The 16,167-nt window shown below is 38.9% G+C and overlaps 1 protein-coding gene across 1 annotated transcript in view; it reads left to right on the forward strand.

Moving 5' to 3' along the window:
• Positions 1-9,642, forward strand: part of LOC146479357 (uncharacterized) — a 44,782-nt gene extending 35,140 nt beyond the window's left edge. The window contains exons 16-20 of the mRNA XM_085110873.1: positions 465-833; positions 4,163-4,251; positions 5,214-5,345; positions 6,735-7,219; positions 7,391-9,642. Of these exons, the coding sequence (XP_084966999.1) occupies positions 465-833; positions 4,163-4,251; positions 5,214-5,345; positions 6,735-6,800 (656 nt within the window). The 3' untranslated portion in view covers positions 6,801-7,219; positions 7,391-9,642. The remainder of the gene's footprint in view (positions 1-464; positions 834-4,162; positions 4,252-5,213; positions 5,346-6,734; positions 7,220-7,390) is intronic.
• The last annotated feature ends 6,525 nt before the right edge of the window (positions 9,643-16,167 follow it).

The following is a 16,167-nucleotide window of genomic DNA, read 5'->3' on the forward strand; positions in this document are numbered from 1 at the left end:
CTGTCTAAAGATTCATAAAACAAACATCGCATTATTCGTTCTGTAGTATAAAAACGGCCATTGTCAACAAAACGAAGTAATGTTTACTTTTGAAAGAAATGACGTTTAATGCAAACAATTGGTTGTAATTTATTTGCAGAAAAATTGTTTGGCCGATCATGTGGATGGACCATTCGGCTTAGTCCACGATCTTATTAAATCAAGTATCAGAGCGTCCTTTAACCCTTTAAGCCCTTACAGTGATGAGCATCAAATTTCTCCTTGAAATATCAATGCTTATTCAACCCCTGAGGTCATGAGAATATAAGGATATGATCACCCAAGTGAAGGTGAATTTTCGTGATATTTTAATAACTTCTCCCCAGTACTTTTATAAGCTAAGTATGGGGACAAGATAGGAGAATTTGTTCTTTGATGTTAGGAGTTAGAGGGTGAAATAATCGACCAATTGTTTTTTCTTGTAGGTAAGAATCCAAGTAAAGAGTTTGCAATTACAGTGACTCTCAGAGACAGGGAATACGTCTCTGACTACGGGAACCTTGAGTCTCCTCGATCACGCGCCCTCATTCAGGATGTCGACCCCACCTTGGTGGAATACGGCAAGAAAACATTTCCGGGCTTTAAGGGCAACAAATATAATAGGATTTTCGAAGGAAGCGTAGGGCTGGATTTTGACATGATATTTGAGCCAACCACAAACGTGACCAGCACAAATATTCTCCAAGGATTTCAAAAAGCCAATGGAACGGACGAACTAAATTTTATCACTTTGGGCAAGATAACAGCAGAAGACGTTACGCCGACAACGACACCACCAACACCCACCCCAACAGGTATGCTGTTGTCATGGTTGTTGTTGCGTTTTCATGATGATCCATTTTAGCATTCAGACCCAATTGGAAGAAGCTCTTTTGTACTGGTGTTTGTAAGTAACTGTCTGAAAGGATTGAGCATTGAAATGTTTTTAAATATCCAGTTTGCCTTACTAAAAAGTGTAAAGTACAACTGTCCAAAGAAAGTAAGGCTGACACCCGTGAAAGGAATTATGAGAGGAAACGACCATTTCCTGCTTAAAGGTGTTCTTTTTAATTTATGTAAACAACCATCTAGCCATTTGCTGCAGTACTCATTTAAGGTGATATACCGCTTTTTTTAACAGTGTCAAAATAACATGGATTTCCTTTTGTTACTAAAGAGAGCCAGGGAGAGAGCTTGTTCCTTCCACTATCATTTCTATTTTAGTTTAAAGTAAAAATAGGGAGACGACGTAGTATGTACTAAGTAGAATGCGTGAAACCTTGGATTTTAAAGGGTGGGCTTCTCGAAATTACCATTCTTGGCTAGCGCGCTATAGCTGGCAAAAAAAACGCACGACCGGAAAGAGAATTGAGAAATCCTATTTTTGTCCTCAAGGATTTATAAAGTGTACAATTTAAGGAGCATTGCGGATTCTTAAAGTTTGCATTTTAAGGAGATAGGTGTGAATTTTTACGAGCCCCTACTCCTTAAAATTCCAGCTTCAAGGAGCCTTTCAGTGCCAACTTTAAGGATTCCTTAGGTGCCCATTGTAAGGAGACATACATGCGCACCTTAAGGGTTCTCCTATTCTTTAAGTAGAATTTTAAGTAGTCTTAAAGTTCCAACTGTAAGGAGCTTCAATGAGTCTTAAAGCTCACACTTTTAAGAGTCTTAAGGCCAAGTCAAAGGGATGCAACATCGTCCAATATTGTTGAATCCAACATGTTGCATTCGTTTGGCCACCATGTTGCTCGATGTTGCATGATGTTGGATGATGTTGAACGAAGCTGGAATTCCATCAAGCATCGTCTTCAACATCGTCCAACATTTCTTTTGTTCTCAGGTGTGAACAACAGTGTTGCATTGTGCATGCCCCTTAAGCTAACTTCGGGGGAAGTGGTATCCATGGCGATGATTTATTGTTTATATTTGCTTCCCGCGTTGCTGCGTGTGTGTTGAAGCTACAGTATGGCGAAAGATCAAAATTTTGAATCTCTCAACGACAAAAGCTTAAACACAAGCTATCTCTCTTCAAATAGAAAGAGAAAGGGCAAAGGAGTAAGTGAAACTTTATGACCAGGAAAAGCGAGAAGACGGTCCAAAGCACAGGTCGATCGCTCACGCACGGGTTTGTTTTCTAAGGAGGCTGGGTAGATTTTGTTCCCAGACCCTTCCGTCCAAGTGTTGCATCAAACATATTTCATTTCGTTTAGCCACCTCGTTTAACACTGTGCAACATCGTCCAACAATGTTGGATTCAACAGTGTTGGACGATGTTGAAATGGTTTGGGCCTTTAGGGTGACCACTTTTAAATAAGGAATCTCGAAGTGTGAGCTTCAGGAGAGTTATAGGGCGAACTTTTAAAGGTCTTACAGCACGAACTGTTAAGAGTCTTGAAACTTTATGGAGTCTTTCATGCAGTACGCACTGTAGGGAGTGTCAAAGTTCGAACTTTTAGAATTCCTTAAGTGTGCATTAATTTTAAGGAGCTCTTACTGTGTGAAGTCTTAAGATAAAAATGGAAAGGGACTTTCGGAAAGCAGAATTACGTAAGGTAGTTTGAAATACTTTTAAGACTGCTCAAGATTATAATTATATACAGTAGAACTCCGGTAACTCGAACGCTGAAAGGAAACGAAAAAATGTTCGAGTTAGCGGGGTTTCGAGTTATCGGGGTCGATTAAAATAGTCAATTTTCCAGGTTAATGATTAATAGTCTATTGATTTTCAGCACTTCTGTATACAATACAGTGCAAATTAAACTTATTTCACGAGAAACTAATTTATTTTTTAACAACTGTGTCGTTTATGCATTCTTACGACAATGCATTTAATACACTCAATTTATGTTCCCTTTTGCGTCGGTGTCGTTCTATTATCCGTAAAGTTTTTATTGCTTAGGCACACACGATAAGAAAAGCTAATGGGATATCTCTATGGACATCCGTGGCGAGTTTTAAGAACAAGACTGATTCTAGTTATCGGGGTAAATTTTGACCAAGGGAAACGAAATTTAGTGCGAGTTAGCGGGGTTTTCGAGTTATCCGAGTTCGAGTTAACCGAGTATAAATGACTGAAATGTTAGGTCAAATCCAAGGGAATTTAGACTTAGTTTGAGTTAGCGGGGGAGTTCGAGTTATCCGAGGTCGAGTTAATTACCGGGGTTCTACTGTATTTCAAAATAAAGATTAGCGACAAAAGAACATTTCGAAGGCTCCAGACCATCACTATGAAATGTAAATATGCCAGGTTCAGCGTTATAGATTAATATAATAAATCTAATAAATTAAAATAAGTAAACCATTATTAAGAGCGTACAGTTCCCATACTGACTTTCAGCTAGGCATTTTCACAGATCGGTCTATTTTTAGATACGCATTGGAATACTATTTCGGCCGCGAAAATTTTAATTCTGGTTGACATGAGAATTATGTAAAGTTTGAGACTGGTTGGCAAGACTTCCTCGGGAGACTGACTTTGTCGGAACTTTATCGAAAAATAAACAGGTCTGTAAAAACGCCGTTACACGAATATATGAGGACTACATTTTTACAACTCAATACTTGTATATCTACCTGGATTTTTGAAAACGGGCCTGCTCAAGTCATGCTTCTTTGAGACTGTGGTTCGAATGGTTTTCTGTCCTTAAAAAACTCCAAAGTGGACAATATAATAACAAAAAACGGTTGCATAGTCGTTTTCCCTCTTCTCTCTCTTCTCTTTCCTTTCTTCTCACTTTTGCATCATTCTCAACCTTCTCGAGGCCATAAAACCCCTTGACTAGGTGTAGTTTTACGAAAAGCGCTCAAGTTGTCGTCAACCACCTTTTCAAAAATTCGGGAAGATAAATATTACTTCAAATGCTGAATTTTTACATTTGATAATGACGACATCGAGTTGTCGAAATGTCATGTTCTTTTGTCGCTAATCTTTATCTTAAAATGCTTATCAAAATGTTTTGTTATTATAATTAAATAAGGCAATTTTATGTAATTTCAAAGCAGATTTTTATATAGCACTGTTTGCTCAATACTGTTAATGTGATAATCATATCAAATGGTTAAAAAATAATAGTGAAATATTGTAGGACGTTTATTTTACAAGCAGAATTAAAGCTTTGCGATTGTACTATCTCATCAACAGAGTCTTCAACACTCGAGAAGTGGATCATTGTGCTGATTGTCGCCATCATAATTGTCTTCATACTTGTTGTGATTATAATTGTCCTAGCAGTGAGTACATACATGCGCTATTCCCAACTCAAGAAACGATGACATCTGGCACGAGAGAGGGACTGAGGGTTCGTTTGACGGGCGGGTGGGGGAGGGGGAGGGGGGTTGAGGTGAGGGGTGTTGACATATAACTTTTACAACGGTGATGGAAACCATTCAACGGCGCCATGTCCATCCGTCTACTCAAACGATCCCACAATTCGTACCAGTCTCCATATAGTTTCTGGGGTTGGGAATTGTTCGTTTAAAGTTATGACGTAATAAATTCGACGCGTCTTTTCATTTTGTGATTCTCATTACGCAGTGAATATTGTAAGGATCTTATCCGAGAAAACACTGAAAATAGCTAAGATAAAAAGGAGGCGTTAGTATCTGCGAAAACCTCACTGCAACTGCGCGCGCTCCTTGCTTTCGTTATTTACGCATGGGTTTTCTATGTGACTGTTAGTACAGTGTGCCTTGTTAACTATTTGTAATTGCTTGGCCTCGTGGTCTTTCTGTGTCAAGACCATCCGGAGTGATTGTTGCTCATAGAACTGATTTGAAAACCTATATAACGTATAATCCCGGTTTGTGAATTAGACAACCAAATGTGAGCTTTATTTTAGCGCGCGAGTTCTTTTCATCAAAGAATTTCCTTCAATGCAAGTGATCAATTTAAACCAATCGTACCTAGAGAAAATTTAGTGTAATACTGACGGGATACTTTGTTGCTTGAAAGCCATTTTCGCTTACTGGAAGTTTAAAGGTTATATTGAGTTGGTTTGTAAATTAAAAGAGAAAGAAACTGCTTTCTCTATTCCAATAAACTTCTGACAATACTTTCACGAATTTTATGGAAACACGTCAAGAAGAAGTGCCTTTTCCTCAAATAATCCATGAAATTTGAAAGCTAACCATTAACTTTACCCAGAAGCTTACTCGAGAATGTAATATTTGCTCGTTTTCTTTACTTATAAAAGGTTAAATACAGAAGTAAAACAGGCCAGGAGATGATAGCACTTGATGGTTACTGGGAAGTGAAAGCGGGCCAAATGAGCAAGCCACGGGCTCAATACACCAACGGTATATATACAACAGCAAATGGTGCACCGGTGAGGACTCTAGATTTCATTATTGTGTGGGTCGGTGCTTATCCTGTTAGGAGGGTCCTGAACGGGCAATTTCTTTTTACGCCCACTTCAGTAGCCAGTGCAACGTTTTCCCCAGATCCCATTTCCAGTGCGTCCAAATCTCATTTTTCCCTGGAAAAAAGGGAAGACTGAATGTCTCCATCTGTTCTCAGCAGTCGTGTCGTTTTCCTAAACCTTCAGGCAGCCCTAGTATAATTTTGAGGGCAATCCAGAGATGCACTGGTATCTTATTCAGGGAATGTAGTTTTTGTAATTCTCCTATTTTCGTCGTGCCACATGAGCAGGCTAGGGATAAGTTTCAGAACCAGGTGGCCCTCCTGAGTGTGCCTTTGTATATCCTCTGACTGCTTTTCTGCTCTAATAGCGAACACTGAATATGCTTTAGTGTGTTTGTGACGGTCATAGTTTTGGAGGGGATTGTGTCTTCTAAAGCATTGAACTGCTCGAAACGTTACAGTTGAACAGAAAATTAGGCCTCAGTATACCCTATTTTAATGACATGTAACCCGTTTCCTGAAAATTGTTTACTAAAACGCTCACATTTTTGAAGGGGGTAGCCGTCTGATACCGCATAGAGGAGCTCGACACGTTACGGTTGAACAGAAAACTAGGCTTCTGTTTTCCCCTATTCTAATGGCATGCAACCCGTTTCTTGAAAATTTGTCATTAGATGAACACTTTCAGAGAGCATCTGCCTTTTAAAAAGAGTGCGGAGGTAGTGGCTCCGACCACCCAACAATGCTTGACTTTGCTTGGATAAGATATTACCGACCACGTGATAAGATCAGACGGAATATTTGGGGAGATTACAGATAATATTAAAAGTTTTAAAGGTGAAATTTAAATGGAATAAAAATAATGATTCTCTCTGAGAATGTTTCCTCACCTAAGGCGTGAGTTCTGTACGACATAGACGTCTATGTCTATTTGTTTCATTTTCAGCTTCAACCTTCACACTATGAGGCTGAGTGTAGTCTTATTATTTTGTTAATTAAAGGCTGAAAAAATTTTCCCTCCCTTGGGGACAAAGGTGGCTAAGTCGTTCATGTTCCTCTTGTTCTTTATAGATAAACGACAGTGAGGACAACGTTGTCAACGAAGCATATATATAGCAAAATGGATGAGATCAGTTTCTACACGGGCTAAAGTTCAAGACCTGAATGATCTCCTTCTTTAATCCTAACTATTCAGTCGCTACATAGGTCTCAGGGCGTGAAAATATCTCATGTCTGCTCTGTGCTGGGCTTTCGGTTCTAAGTGATACAAGCTTCCTTCCTTCTGTTTAAAAGCCTCTTCCTGTTTGGTGTATTATCGACAATCATCGTAACTATTCATCTTTGCTCTTTACAGACTGGAATGCAGAAGTTGGACGAGAACATCTACGAGGTCCGATTTGCAGATGAATCTCGCCTGTAAAGTAATTCATTTTAACCTTAACTTGCAAACTCACCAAACTAAGCCTCCTTAGTGGAAATGAGAATAACTAAAAATAATCGACATGTGGAGCTAGACCAGGGGGCTAGAAAAGCCGCTTTCCTCCGCTTGCCGCATTTCCTTTCTTTTCTCTTCCCACTAAGGAGTATGTTCATAGTTTATACCAAATTATACATAAGGTTTTCTCTACAGAGATTTCAGTTGCAGGCTCTTTTGCAGAAGCAAGTCGGGGCACTTACCATTTACACAAACCACTAAGATGGAAACCTTAGACGTAATTATCAGTTGATCTAACTTTCCCTAACGGTAGATGGATAAGAAGTAAACAGCACCAATACGGAACATTAAAAATAATCACTTTAACTGGAGGCCCAAAGTTTCAGAAACGTTATAAATAGAACGTCGAAAATTTCCGTTAGCTGCGTGGCACTTGTACTTATAAAAAGGGAAAGGTAAAATATAATTCTCGAAGACGAGTGTTCAGTGCCAATATGTAGAAATTATTTAATTTCTACATATTGGCACTGAACACTCGTCTTCGAGAATTATATTTTACCTTTCCCTTTAAATAGAACGTCGCGTGCCATTTTATTTTCCAACCGTAATTTCAGGTTTTCTGTGTAAGTGGTAAGCACCCTTGATCATAATCGCACCAATCACAACTCCTCAATTAGTTGAATCTGCGCGTACTTGTTTGTTGCATGATCGCGAGTAATGATCTACGTAAGGTTTGGGATTAATGATGTTTGACTGTATAGGTTAGTGTGCGTTCACTAGTGATATTTCTACACTGTTTGTAAAACTGATTGTATATATATGTACGGCAAGTTTGTTACCACATATTTTCTAACCAGTTTGAATCTTGAATTAACAGGTATTATAATTTGGTTAGATGTGTTTCAATTCTGGGGTGATCATGCTCGTAATTTCAAATTAATTAAGTCTGAAATTTCTCTCTGTGATTACTCCCTCAGCGTTTCCATATTGGAAATTAGAATCTCAGAGAGTCCTTTTTTGCCGTTTGGACTTAATGTCTTCAATATAATATCGCACGATATTAAGGGCCAGTACAAAGCTAAACCCGAACATGAACGTGTAAATTGCTAAAAAGGATATTGATGCGTTTAACATTGAATAGAAAAAATTGAGTTCGTGCCGCACCTTTTACGGGACACTCGGTATAAATTCTGTTGCCCGGTAGTTAATTAAAAACGTAACTTACGCTAACCCACGATGGGAGACCGAGTGGAAGGTTAGAGTTCAGGGCCGGTTGTTCAAAAGCCGATTAATGCTAATCTACGATTAAAAGTTAATCAAGGTTTTCATGTTTTTAAAGGCTGATTTAAGGCTAATGGTAAAGAAAAGTCTCAGTCAAACTGAGGGACAAAACCTTTTTGAAGAGTCGTCATTGATTAGTAAATAAACTGGGATCAAAGTTCATGCTAATCCAGGATTTGCTTAATGGGGCTTTGAACAACTGGGCCCAGATGTTAAACCATCTGCAGAATCAACAAAATGGATTCCTGTTGAAAACAGGAATAGTTAAAATAGTCTGTCTTATAGAGAAAACACAGCACTGGTGCAGTGTGGAAAAGTGCGGTGCACTGCTTAATTATAATATGGATATCTTCATATTTTGACTCAAGGAGAATCTTGTTAGGAGAGACAACGTTCAACGATATATCTATAGAATATGGTGGTACGGTTCGCTGCAGAGCAGAATCGTGTTGTATCACTATGGATATCTTGGCTGGCCTGCGTTAACAATCTAATCGCCTGATTTTGTAATTTAGCCATTAAATTGTAGTGGAAAAAAATTATACGTGAATTGTATTTATATTACACTTTGATAGCAGTGCAAATGTTAACGTTATGGCAGAAGATTGTCATACCACGTAAGAAACAGGATTTATTCCTTTACCAAAAGCCTGGTGCTCCTATGTAACTAAACGCTAGATGATTTTGTAAAACAACCTTATTTACAGGCTATTAATGTTGTAAGAAATTAGGGCGGTTTTCAATTGCGTGTCGAAAAAATTTCGCGATTACTCTGGTTTTGCATTACTATGTTCTGTGATTGGCTAAAATCAACCCGCGCCACTTTCTCAATCAATGGGAATCCAAACCAAAACCAATCGTGTTTTGGCCGCACGCGTTTTCCAGCGCTTGACGCCGATTACACGTATTTGCTTCGAATTCTGATTGGTTCATTGTGCTGTTTGCATCTGTTACGATTGGTCAGAGTAATTACTTTGGTTTTGGTTTTACGACACTGAATTGGAAACCGCTTTACCTTAAGACTAGTTACTGTGGAATCTCGATTTTTCGAAGTGCCAAGGGACCAGGGAGATGGGTTCGTTATATCGAAGTTCTTTTCTATACATTTTAAAAGGCTGAGCTGGAGAATGTCGTTCGTTATACCGAAGACCTCGTTATATAGAAGTTCGTTATTAAATCGAGGTTCCATTGTACTTAAAAATAAAATATGCATGTCCTGCTCAAATGGGTGGAGTTTAGAAGGGTATATATCGGGAACATTATTGTAGTTAGCAGTGCGCTAATTCAGCAGTTAGCAGTGTGGAATTCATGGAATTCAATATATTGTACTAAAGTGTATCATTATTAGTACACTGTATTCAATAGAGAACTGTTCCCTGAACGTTATACCTTCTTCGTCCTGACTGAGCTAAAGCTTGCTGCTTATTCTATTTTCTTAGTGTTGCAGACCAAAACGGCCATATGCAAGCTATGCTTGTTTGGGCCAATATTTCAACTAGTGCCACTAGTCTTCTTCAGGGCGAGAAATAAATTGCCTTTTGATGTAGTTTCAGCCCTGCAATCAGTTTGATTTATTTACGCATAAAGCGACGTCTAGCTGGCACATGCATTACTAGTACAAGAGATCTGCAGTCAAAAGTTTCGTCTTGTTTGGGTACTACTCCCTTTTGTTCCTGAGGAAAACTGGTCAAAACTCATAATGAATAACAATTCTAATAAAAGAAGAAATGTGAACTACTTTTCGAGTACACCTTAGGGTAGTATGTTTCTGTAAAGTATCTGTAAATGTTAAGAGGACCTTGCCGTTTGCTCCATCCTTTGGTTGCAGGGGCGGATCCAGAAAGAGGGGGCTGAAGAAATTGTGGGGAGAGCACAAGGGCCAACCCATCCGGCCCTCACCACCACCGCAATGAAAAATTCACATTCATGGATTTTCTGCTTTGGGAGCATCTGTGACCAAAAGTTAAGGCTTCAGAATACAGACTTTACAACGATTTAGTGCATAATACCATTCGAAAGACGGTACAATTTCTTTAAATATACAAGACTGAAAAAAAAGGGGGGGCGGCCCCCTTGTCCCCCACCCTTCCCCCCTACTGAATCCGAACCCTGGGTCGTACGCAGGTAGGTCTGTGACTGCAGAGAGAAGAGACCAAGCGTTTTAGCTGTTTCGTTATGCTTTCTGTGACGTCATTGATCTGTTTCTTCTGTCTCAGTAAAGAAAGAAATATATCCTGAGGCTGTCAATTGTTTTCTTAAGGGGCAATGCCACCTAAATTTAGTGTCATTTTGAATAGCCAAAAGACATATTTGTACCGACGGAAACGTTGAAGTGATGTTCTTTTTTAACGATTACCCTACCAGTGCAGAGATACTAGTATTACTTAAGTAATTATATCTCTGGATGAGGACGGTGAAGTTGGAAATTAATTGTAACCAGAGACAATTGGCGAATTTTTTCAATTCTTTTGAAGTTGCCCTTGAAGACAACACTTATTATTTTCCTCCCAATGCTGCACGTAAGAGAAGTTTTCATCTTTAAGCAAAGGCACTTCGTCAAATATTCTGCAGTTTCGACTGAAATACAACAACATTCCGGTGACAAGGCCCTTATAACTGCGTTTTTATTGCCTGATGACTACAGGAAGGTGTAAATTTAAAGGTGCCAGATGTCACACAGTAAATTAAAGGTTTGCACCGGTGTTCACAAGCGTAAATGAAACAACACCATACAAACAAGTTAACGAAAAATAGAACTACTCTACGAGGTTTTATGCTGGCAAACTCGCATCTACTAAACAATACAACCAAAGAGTAACTTATGGAAGGAAATGGAATTCAGTTTCACTCACATCCAGCCGCAACCAGGGTCTTTCCTCGAGAGACGGAGAGAAGGGACCCTGGGAACGAGGTTGAGACAACTGCAGGTGAAAGTGTTCTAAATGAGTTTTAAAACTTCTAACAATTGCCTTCCTTTCGCCTGAGTATATTACCTTTCTTCTGCCGTATATTGCAATGAGTTTCTGAAGCGTATAGCTATCGAGAACGTTGGAGGGGGGGGGGGGGGGGAATTCTAGCCGCGGCCACTTTGAACCTGAATTACTTATTTCATGTTTGAGTAAACGCCCTGAAACGTCAGGACATTTTCAGAAATTTAGCTGACGAAAAATTTAATATGGTCGGTTAGTGTTCTTTGAAGTTCACGTTACCATGAGAACGAATTTTTGAAATGAAAACTAAAATCTATTTTTACTTGAAATTAGTGTTCCTCAGGAGTTCCTTTACTGGTTTTGATTACTTTTCTTCAAGAGAACATGTTTTCTCTCGTCTCCGTTTAATGTCGGTGCTGGCTTGAAGTTTTGGCGACATCCAGAAATCCAACATAAGGTTAGTAAATAAAGTAGACTGAAAATGCAAGTTTTTACCTTGCAATTGCGAAAGCGTCTTTTTGCATCTCAAGATGATACTTTGTTTCATGCATGTGATTGTTTGATTGTTTGCGGTATCGAATATTTTTGTTTATTTCTTTCTTATATCTTTTGCATCATTCCCAACAGATGTTTTAAAAGTTCCAACTTTACAACTTCGCTTAATTCCTTTCGTAACGTTCTTTATTTATTTTGTCATAGATACGCTTGTGTTATGATATCCATGTCTATGCTTAGTTGAAAACTTAACTCCTTAAAAGGGCATTTGTCCATTACCCCAACTCACTTTGTGAAGCAGGTGGCTGGCATACAATACTGCGATCAGCGTTGAAAACGATAAAGTTCAATTATTCATTGGACGAACTCTTAAGCCAAACGAATGCTTAATTCAAGTTATAGCACTATAAAAGCTTGCAGCTCTGATCTTTGGTTTTTCAATTTAAAAAAACGGCCGTTACACGATTGAGTCACTTTCTTCTAGCTACATGGCATTCTTCAGGATTGTGCCTGCTTTTCTATTGGAGATTGTTCCCACAGTTCTAGGTAAGTTTCTTGTTTGTAATGGTTTTCATTTAAAATGCTAATCGCAAGTTTCCAAACACATTTGACATTTGGAGTGCATCAATTCATTCTTAACGTATATCGACCGAAATTTAGCCGGTTAACGATTAATAACGATTTATTATTCGCCGAGTTTTAACTACTCAATCGATCGAATCCAAAATGCTTCTGGTTACCTTCACGTCTATGGAACAAAGTAGATACAATGGCCTCGCAAATGAATGTAGTTCGTTGAAAGCAAAATTATTATCACAAATCTTTTTGAGGAAATTAGTGAGAATGTTTTAACGGCTGTGAAAATATTAAGCTTTACAGAGTTGTATTTGGGGACAAAATGTGTTTGTTAATTAAATTGTGTTTGTTAATGTTAATGCTTACGATATCATTTGTTTGCTTAAGTTTTCAAACATTTCAGGCAGTTCAATAACACTGACCGTTCACAAAGATGTTTCTCACTTTGTAATTTATTTCTTTGACTCTTGTTGCAGCCAGTGTGAAATATATCATTATAGCTGACGCATTTCGTTTCGTTTCAGTTGCAAGCAGTCGAAAATTCATGATTTATGTAAATTTGAACAGTTATAAAAACTTTTTTTTTCTGTTTTTAAATTGACCTGCTCCATTGTTGTTACGTTATCTTTACGTTCAAAGCGGGAGTGGACAGGCTCTTGCATGTGGTTGCCTGACAAGAAAAACTGACGTTTTCAAATTTCCCTTGCATATGTAACATTGATAATTTGACAATAGTGCCCGTTACAGCCATTATACCGACCACAAGTGATCGCATTGACCCTCAAAGGCTCTTTATCAAAAATGATATTCTTCCTACTGTGCTCCATACATTTTTTAGAAATTAAATGGGAGAAATGGCATGAAAATCAAGACATTTAGTATTTTCCTTATATCCGTGACCTAACATGTTTGATAAAGTAGTTTCCGATCCTTTTTGTTATACTTTGTTCAAAGGGAACTTAAGTCCAAAAAACGTTTTATTAACTGTATTGTTGTTAACGTTTCAGGTTTAAATGCAAATTTTTCTACCATAAACAACAAATCAGCCTCGCTTGATGCAATTACACCGACTTTATCAGTCATCTCGCACCAAGTATTCGAAAATCTACTGAGCAACACCTCTTCACGTAATTCCTTCACGCAACCAGCCCTGACTTCTTATACCTCCAAACAAGCCTCATACTGGCAATCTAAAAAAGAAACAACGACATTTATCCAAGCTAAAGTGCTTATCTCTACAACTCTGGCAGGAGATACAAAGACAACGAGCTTAAACCAGATAACAGAAACTAAATTATGGTCCAGTTTGTCTTCAACAACAGCACTTCAAGCGTCAGAGCCGAGTGTGTCGAGTGTAACTTCATGGGGTGCCTCTATAGGAAATACTGCACGCACAACGTTTGGAACTTCCTCCCTTGAAGCAGTTAACTCGTCTAAAAGTCGTGCGCCATTACCAATGAGGAATTTAAGTGATCTGATGACTCCTTTAAAGTACACATTCGTCCAGACCAAGAGAAAAACTTCAACACTTGCAAATACAGCAAAAACATCAACAGCAACATGTACACCATTTACACCTGTTTTAAGTTCCGCTGGTGTCACGAAGAACTCATTGTTGCACTTTAATACCGATAGTACATCGATGAAGGTTACTGCAAACATAATTACCTTTAAAACTCAAAGTTTTAAGACAACATCACTTGCCGGTATGAAATCTGACAGTTTATTACCCCAGCAAGGAAGTAAAGCTTCACTTGGTTATCGTTTTGTTACAAGAGTGGCTACATCATCATCTTCCACAACTGGTGGACCAATTGATAGCCTTAAGCCTGAAAACCATTCCACTACTTTTACTAGCCTTCAATTGATTGTCTCATCTTCACAAAGAAATGAGACCAAGGAATCTATTTTTGCAACAGCTATGGCTACAGCCAGCCACACATTAAGTAAATTTAAAGGATATGAAAACGGTTCTCCGTTTCACAGAATAACAATGGACAGTTACGGCTTTTCTCATCGTTCAACGAAGATTAGTTCCTCTACAAGGCCTACCGCATTTATAAGTGCGTCCATACTTAAGGTGCAAACAAAGACATTATCGACACGTGCGATACCATTTCCAAACATCACCTCAACTACAGACCTTTTCACAGCTGACAATACAATGAGGACGAGTGTTTCTTTTCCCTCGAGGACCACAGTTATGGGAATGTCGCCACCTAGTGTACAATCAAAGTCATCTGTGGTACAAGGAATCGCCTTTTCTAGCATTTCCAAAACCACAGGCGCTATCTCAGCAGTTGATGTTTTACAAACAAGTATTGCAGTCTCCTATAATAGCACAATTACGAGATGTTCGTCACCAATGATCCAAAACAAGACCTCTATGATACAACGAGTCATTCCCAAAATTTCGGCCTTTTCTTCAGAGCTTGATGCCGTAACAAAGAGTGTTGCATTTTCCAGCCATAATAGCACAGTGATGAAGACTCCGACATTATCTATGGTCCAAAACAAAACGTCCTCTTCCCAGACGATGATTTTTTCAGAGACAACTAATGTCACGGTAACACGCGTTGCAGCCCTCGACAATAGCGCAGTCATTGCATCTTTGTCACCTTTTGTTCAAAGTGAGCAGTCCCTGATGCACGATATCTCATCCTCTAAGATTTACAAACGTACAGTCGTTTCTTCAGAACCAACTGTTCACAGAAAAAGTAGTGTAGTGCCCCTAAGTAGCACAATTACGTCATTTTCACCCCTGGCCCAAAACAATACATTCTCCACACACGCCATCTCGTCCTCGGACATTTTCAAAATTACAGACAGTTCCTTAGGAGTCAACAACTCAACTAGGAGTGATCCTGTTTTCAACAATGGAACAATTTCTTGGTCTTCATCACCGATGGTACAAGACGAGACATCACAGTTGCGAATGTTATCTTCCTCGAAGAACTCAGAGGTATTCTCCAGTGTCCATACCCCAAGAACGAGCCTGGAAGTGCCCTACAAGAGAACGATTTTGGGTCCATCTTTATCGGTGATCCAAAGCGTGACATTCTCTAGACAGAAGTTCTCTTCTTCCAAGTCTACGAAAACTACGGGAGTTTTCTCGGAGCTCAGTGCTTCAAGAGCAAGTGTTGTAACGTTCTATTACAGCACAATTACGAGAACGACGTTAGCTATGGAACAAAATAAGATAGCCACAACACAAGTAACTGACTCTTCTGAGATTTTCAAAGTCGAAACTTCAAAGATGTTGTTTTTGTCTAGCAAAGCGCCAGATAACGTTTCCTTTGTACCATCAAGAGACCGCCTTATCAATGAAACCACATCAACGAAACTAACTAGAACTGTAAATATGACACCTGTGTCTTACCCATTGGTTCAAGCCACCATCGTGAAAGCTGACACCAAGAAAACTGCAGTCGTGGGATCAACCTTCACAGCTCACCTGTTAACTGAAGTTGCATCTAGACATTCTTTAGATAAGACAACTGGTATTTTACATGGTACAACGAGGATGACCTCTAGTATTATAATAATCCAGACTATTGGCATGTCATTTACAGTTCAGCCATCATCAACAGACCCAAGTCTCATTACAACTACGCCATTGGCAACAGTTGCAACAAGTGCATTGAGAGATAGACCAATATCTCAAACTGTTTTACAAAAGACCTCCAGGTTACCTACATCTGTAAGTACGCTTCAGGCATCAGTTTCAGAATCTAGGAAAACATTAATGCCAACATTAACTGGAGGAGCTTTTACAACTTATCAAACCATAAGTTCTTTAATGTCGTCAAAACACTTGTTATCAAACACTGATGTATTAACCGGCCAGTCGACTGTAACCGGTAAAAGCTTGTCAACTGATATTTCTGGAAAGTCTAGCATCACAAATGTTTCCGAGAAACAGAATGTTGTTGCATCTTCGTCCGCTTTTCCTAAACGTTCTTCATTAACTATTGTTACTTCGACCCCATTGCCGTCTATTATGTCATCAAGCTATAATATTTCGATTTCTTTTACCATAGTAGTCAAATGCAAAAAGAGAGTACTGTGGG

The sequence above is a fragment of the Pavona decussata genome, unplaced genomic scaffold, assembly GCF_977016875.1.
Source record: "Pavona decussata unplaced genomic scaffold, jaPavDecu1.1 SCAFFOLD_59, whole genome shotgun sequence".
Classification (NCBI taxonomy): Eukaryota; Metazoa; Cnidaria; class Anthozoa; order Scleractinia; family Agariciidae; genus Pavona; species Pavona decussata.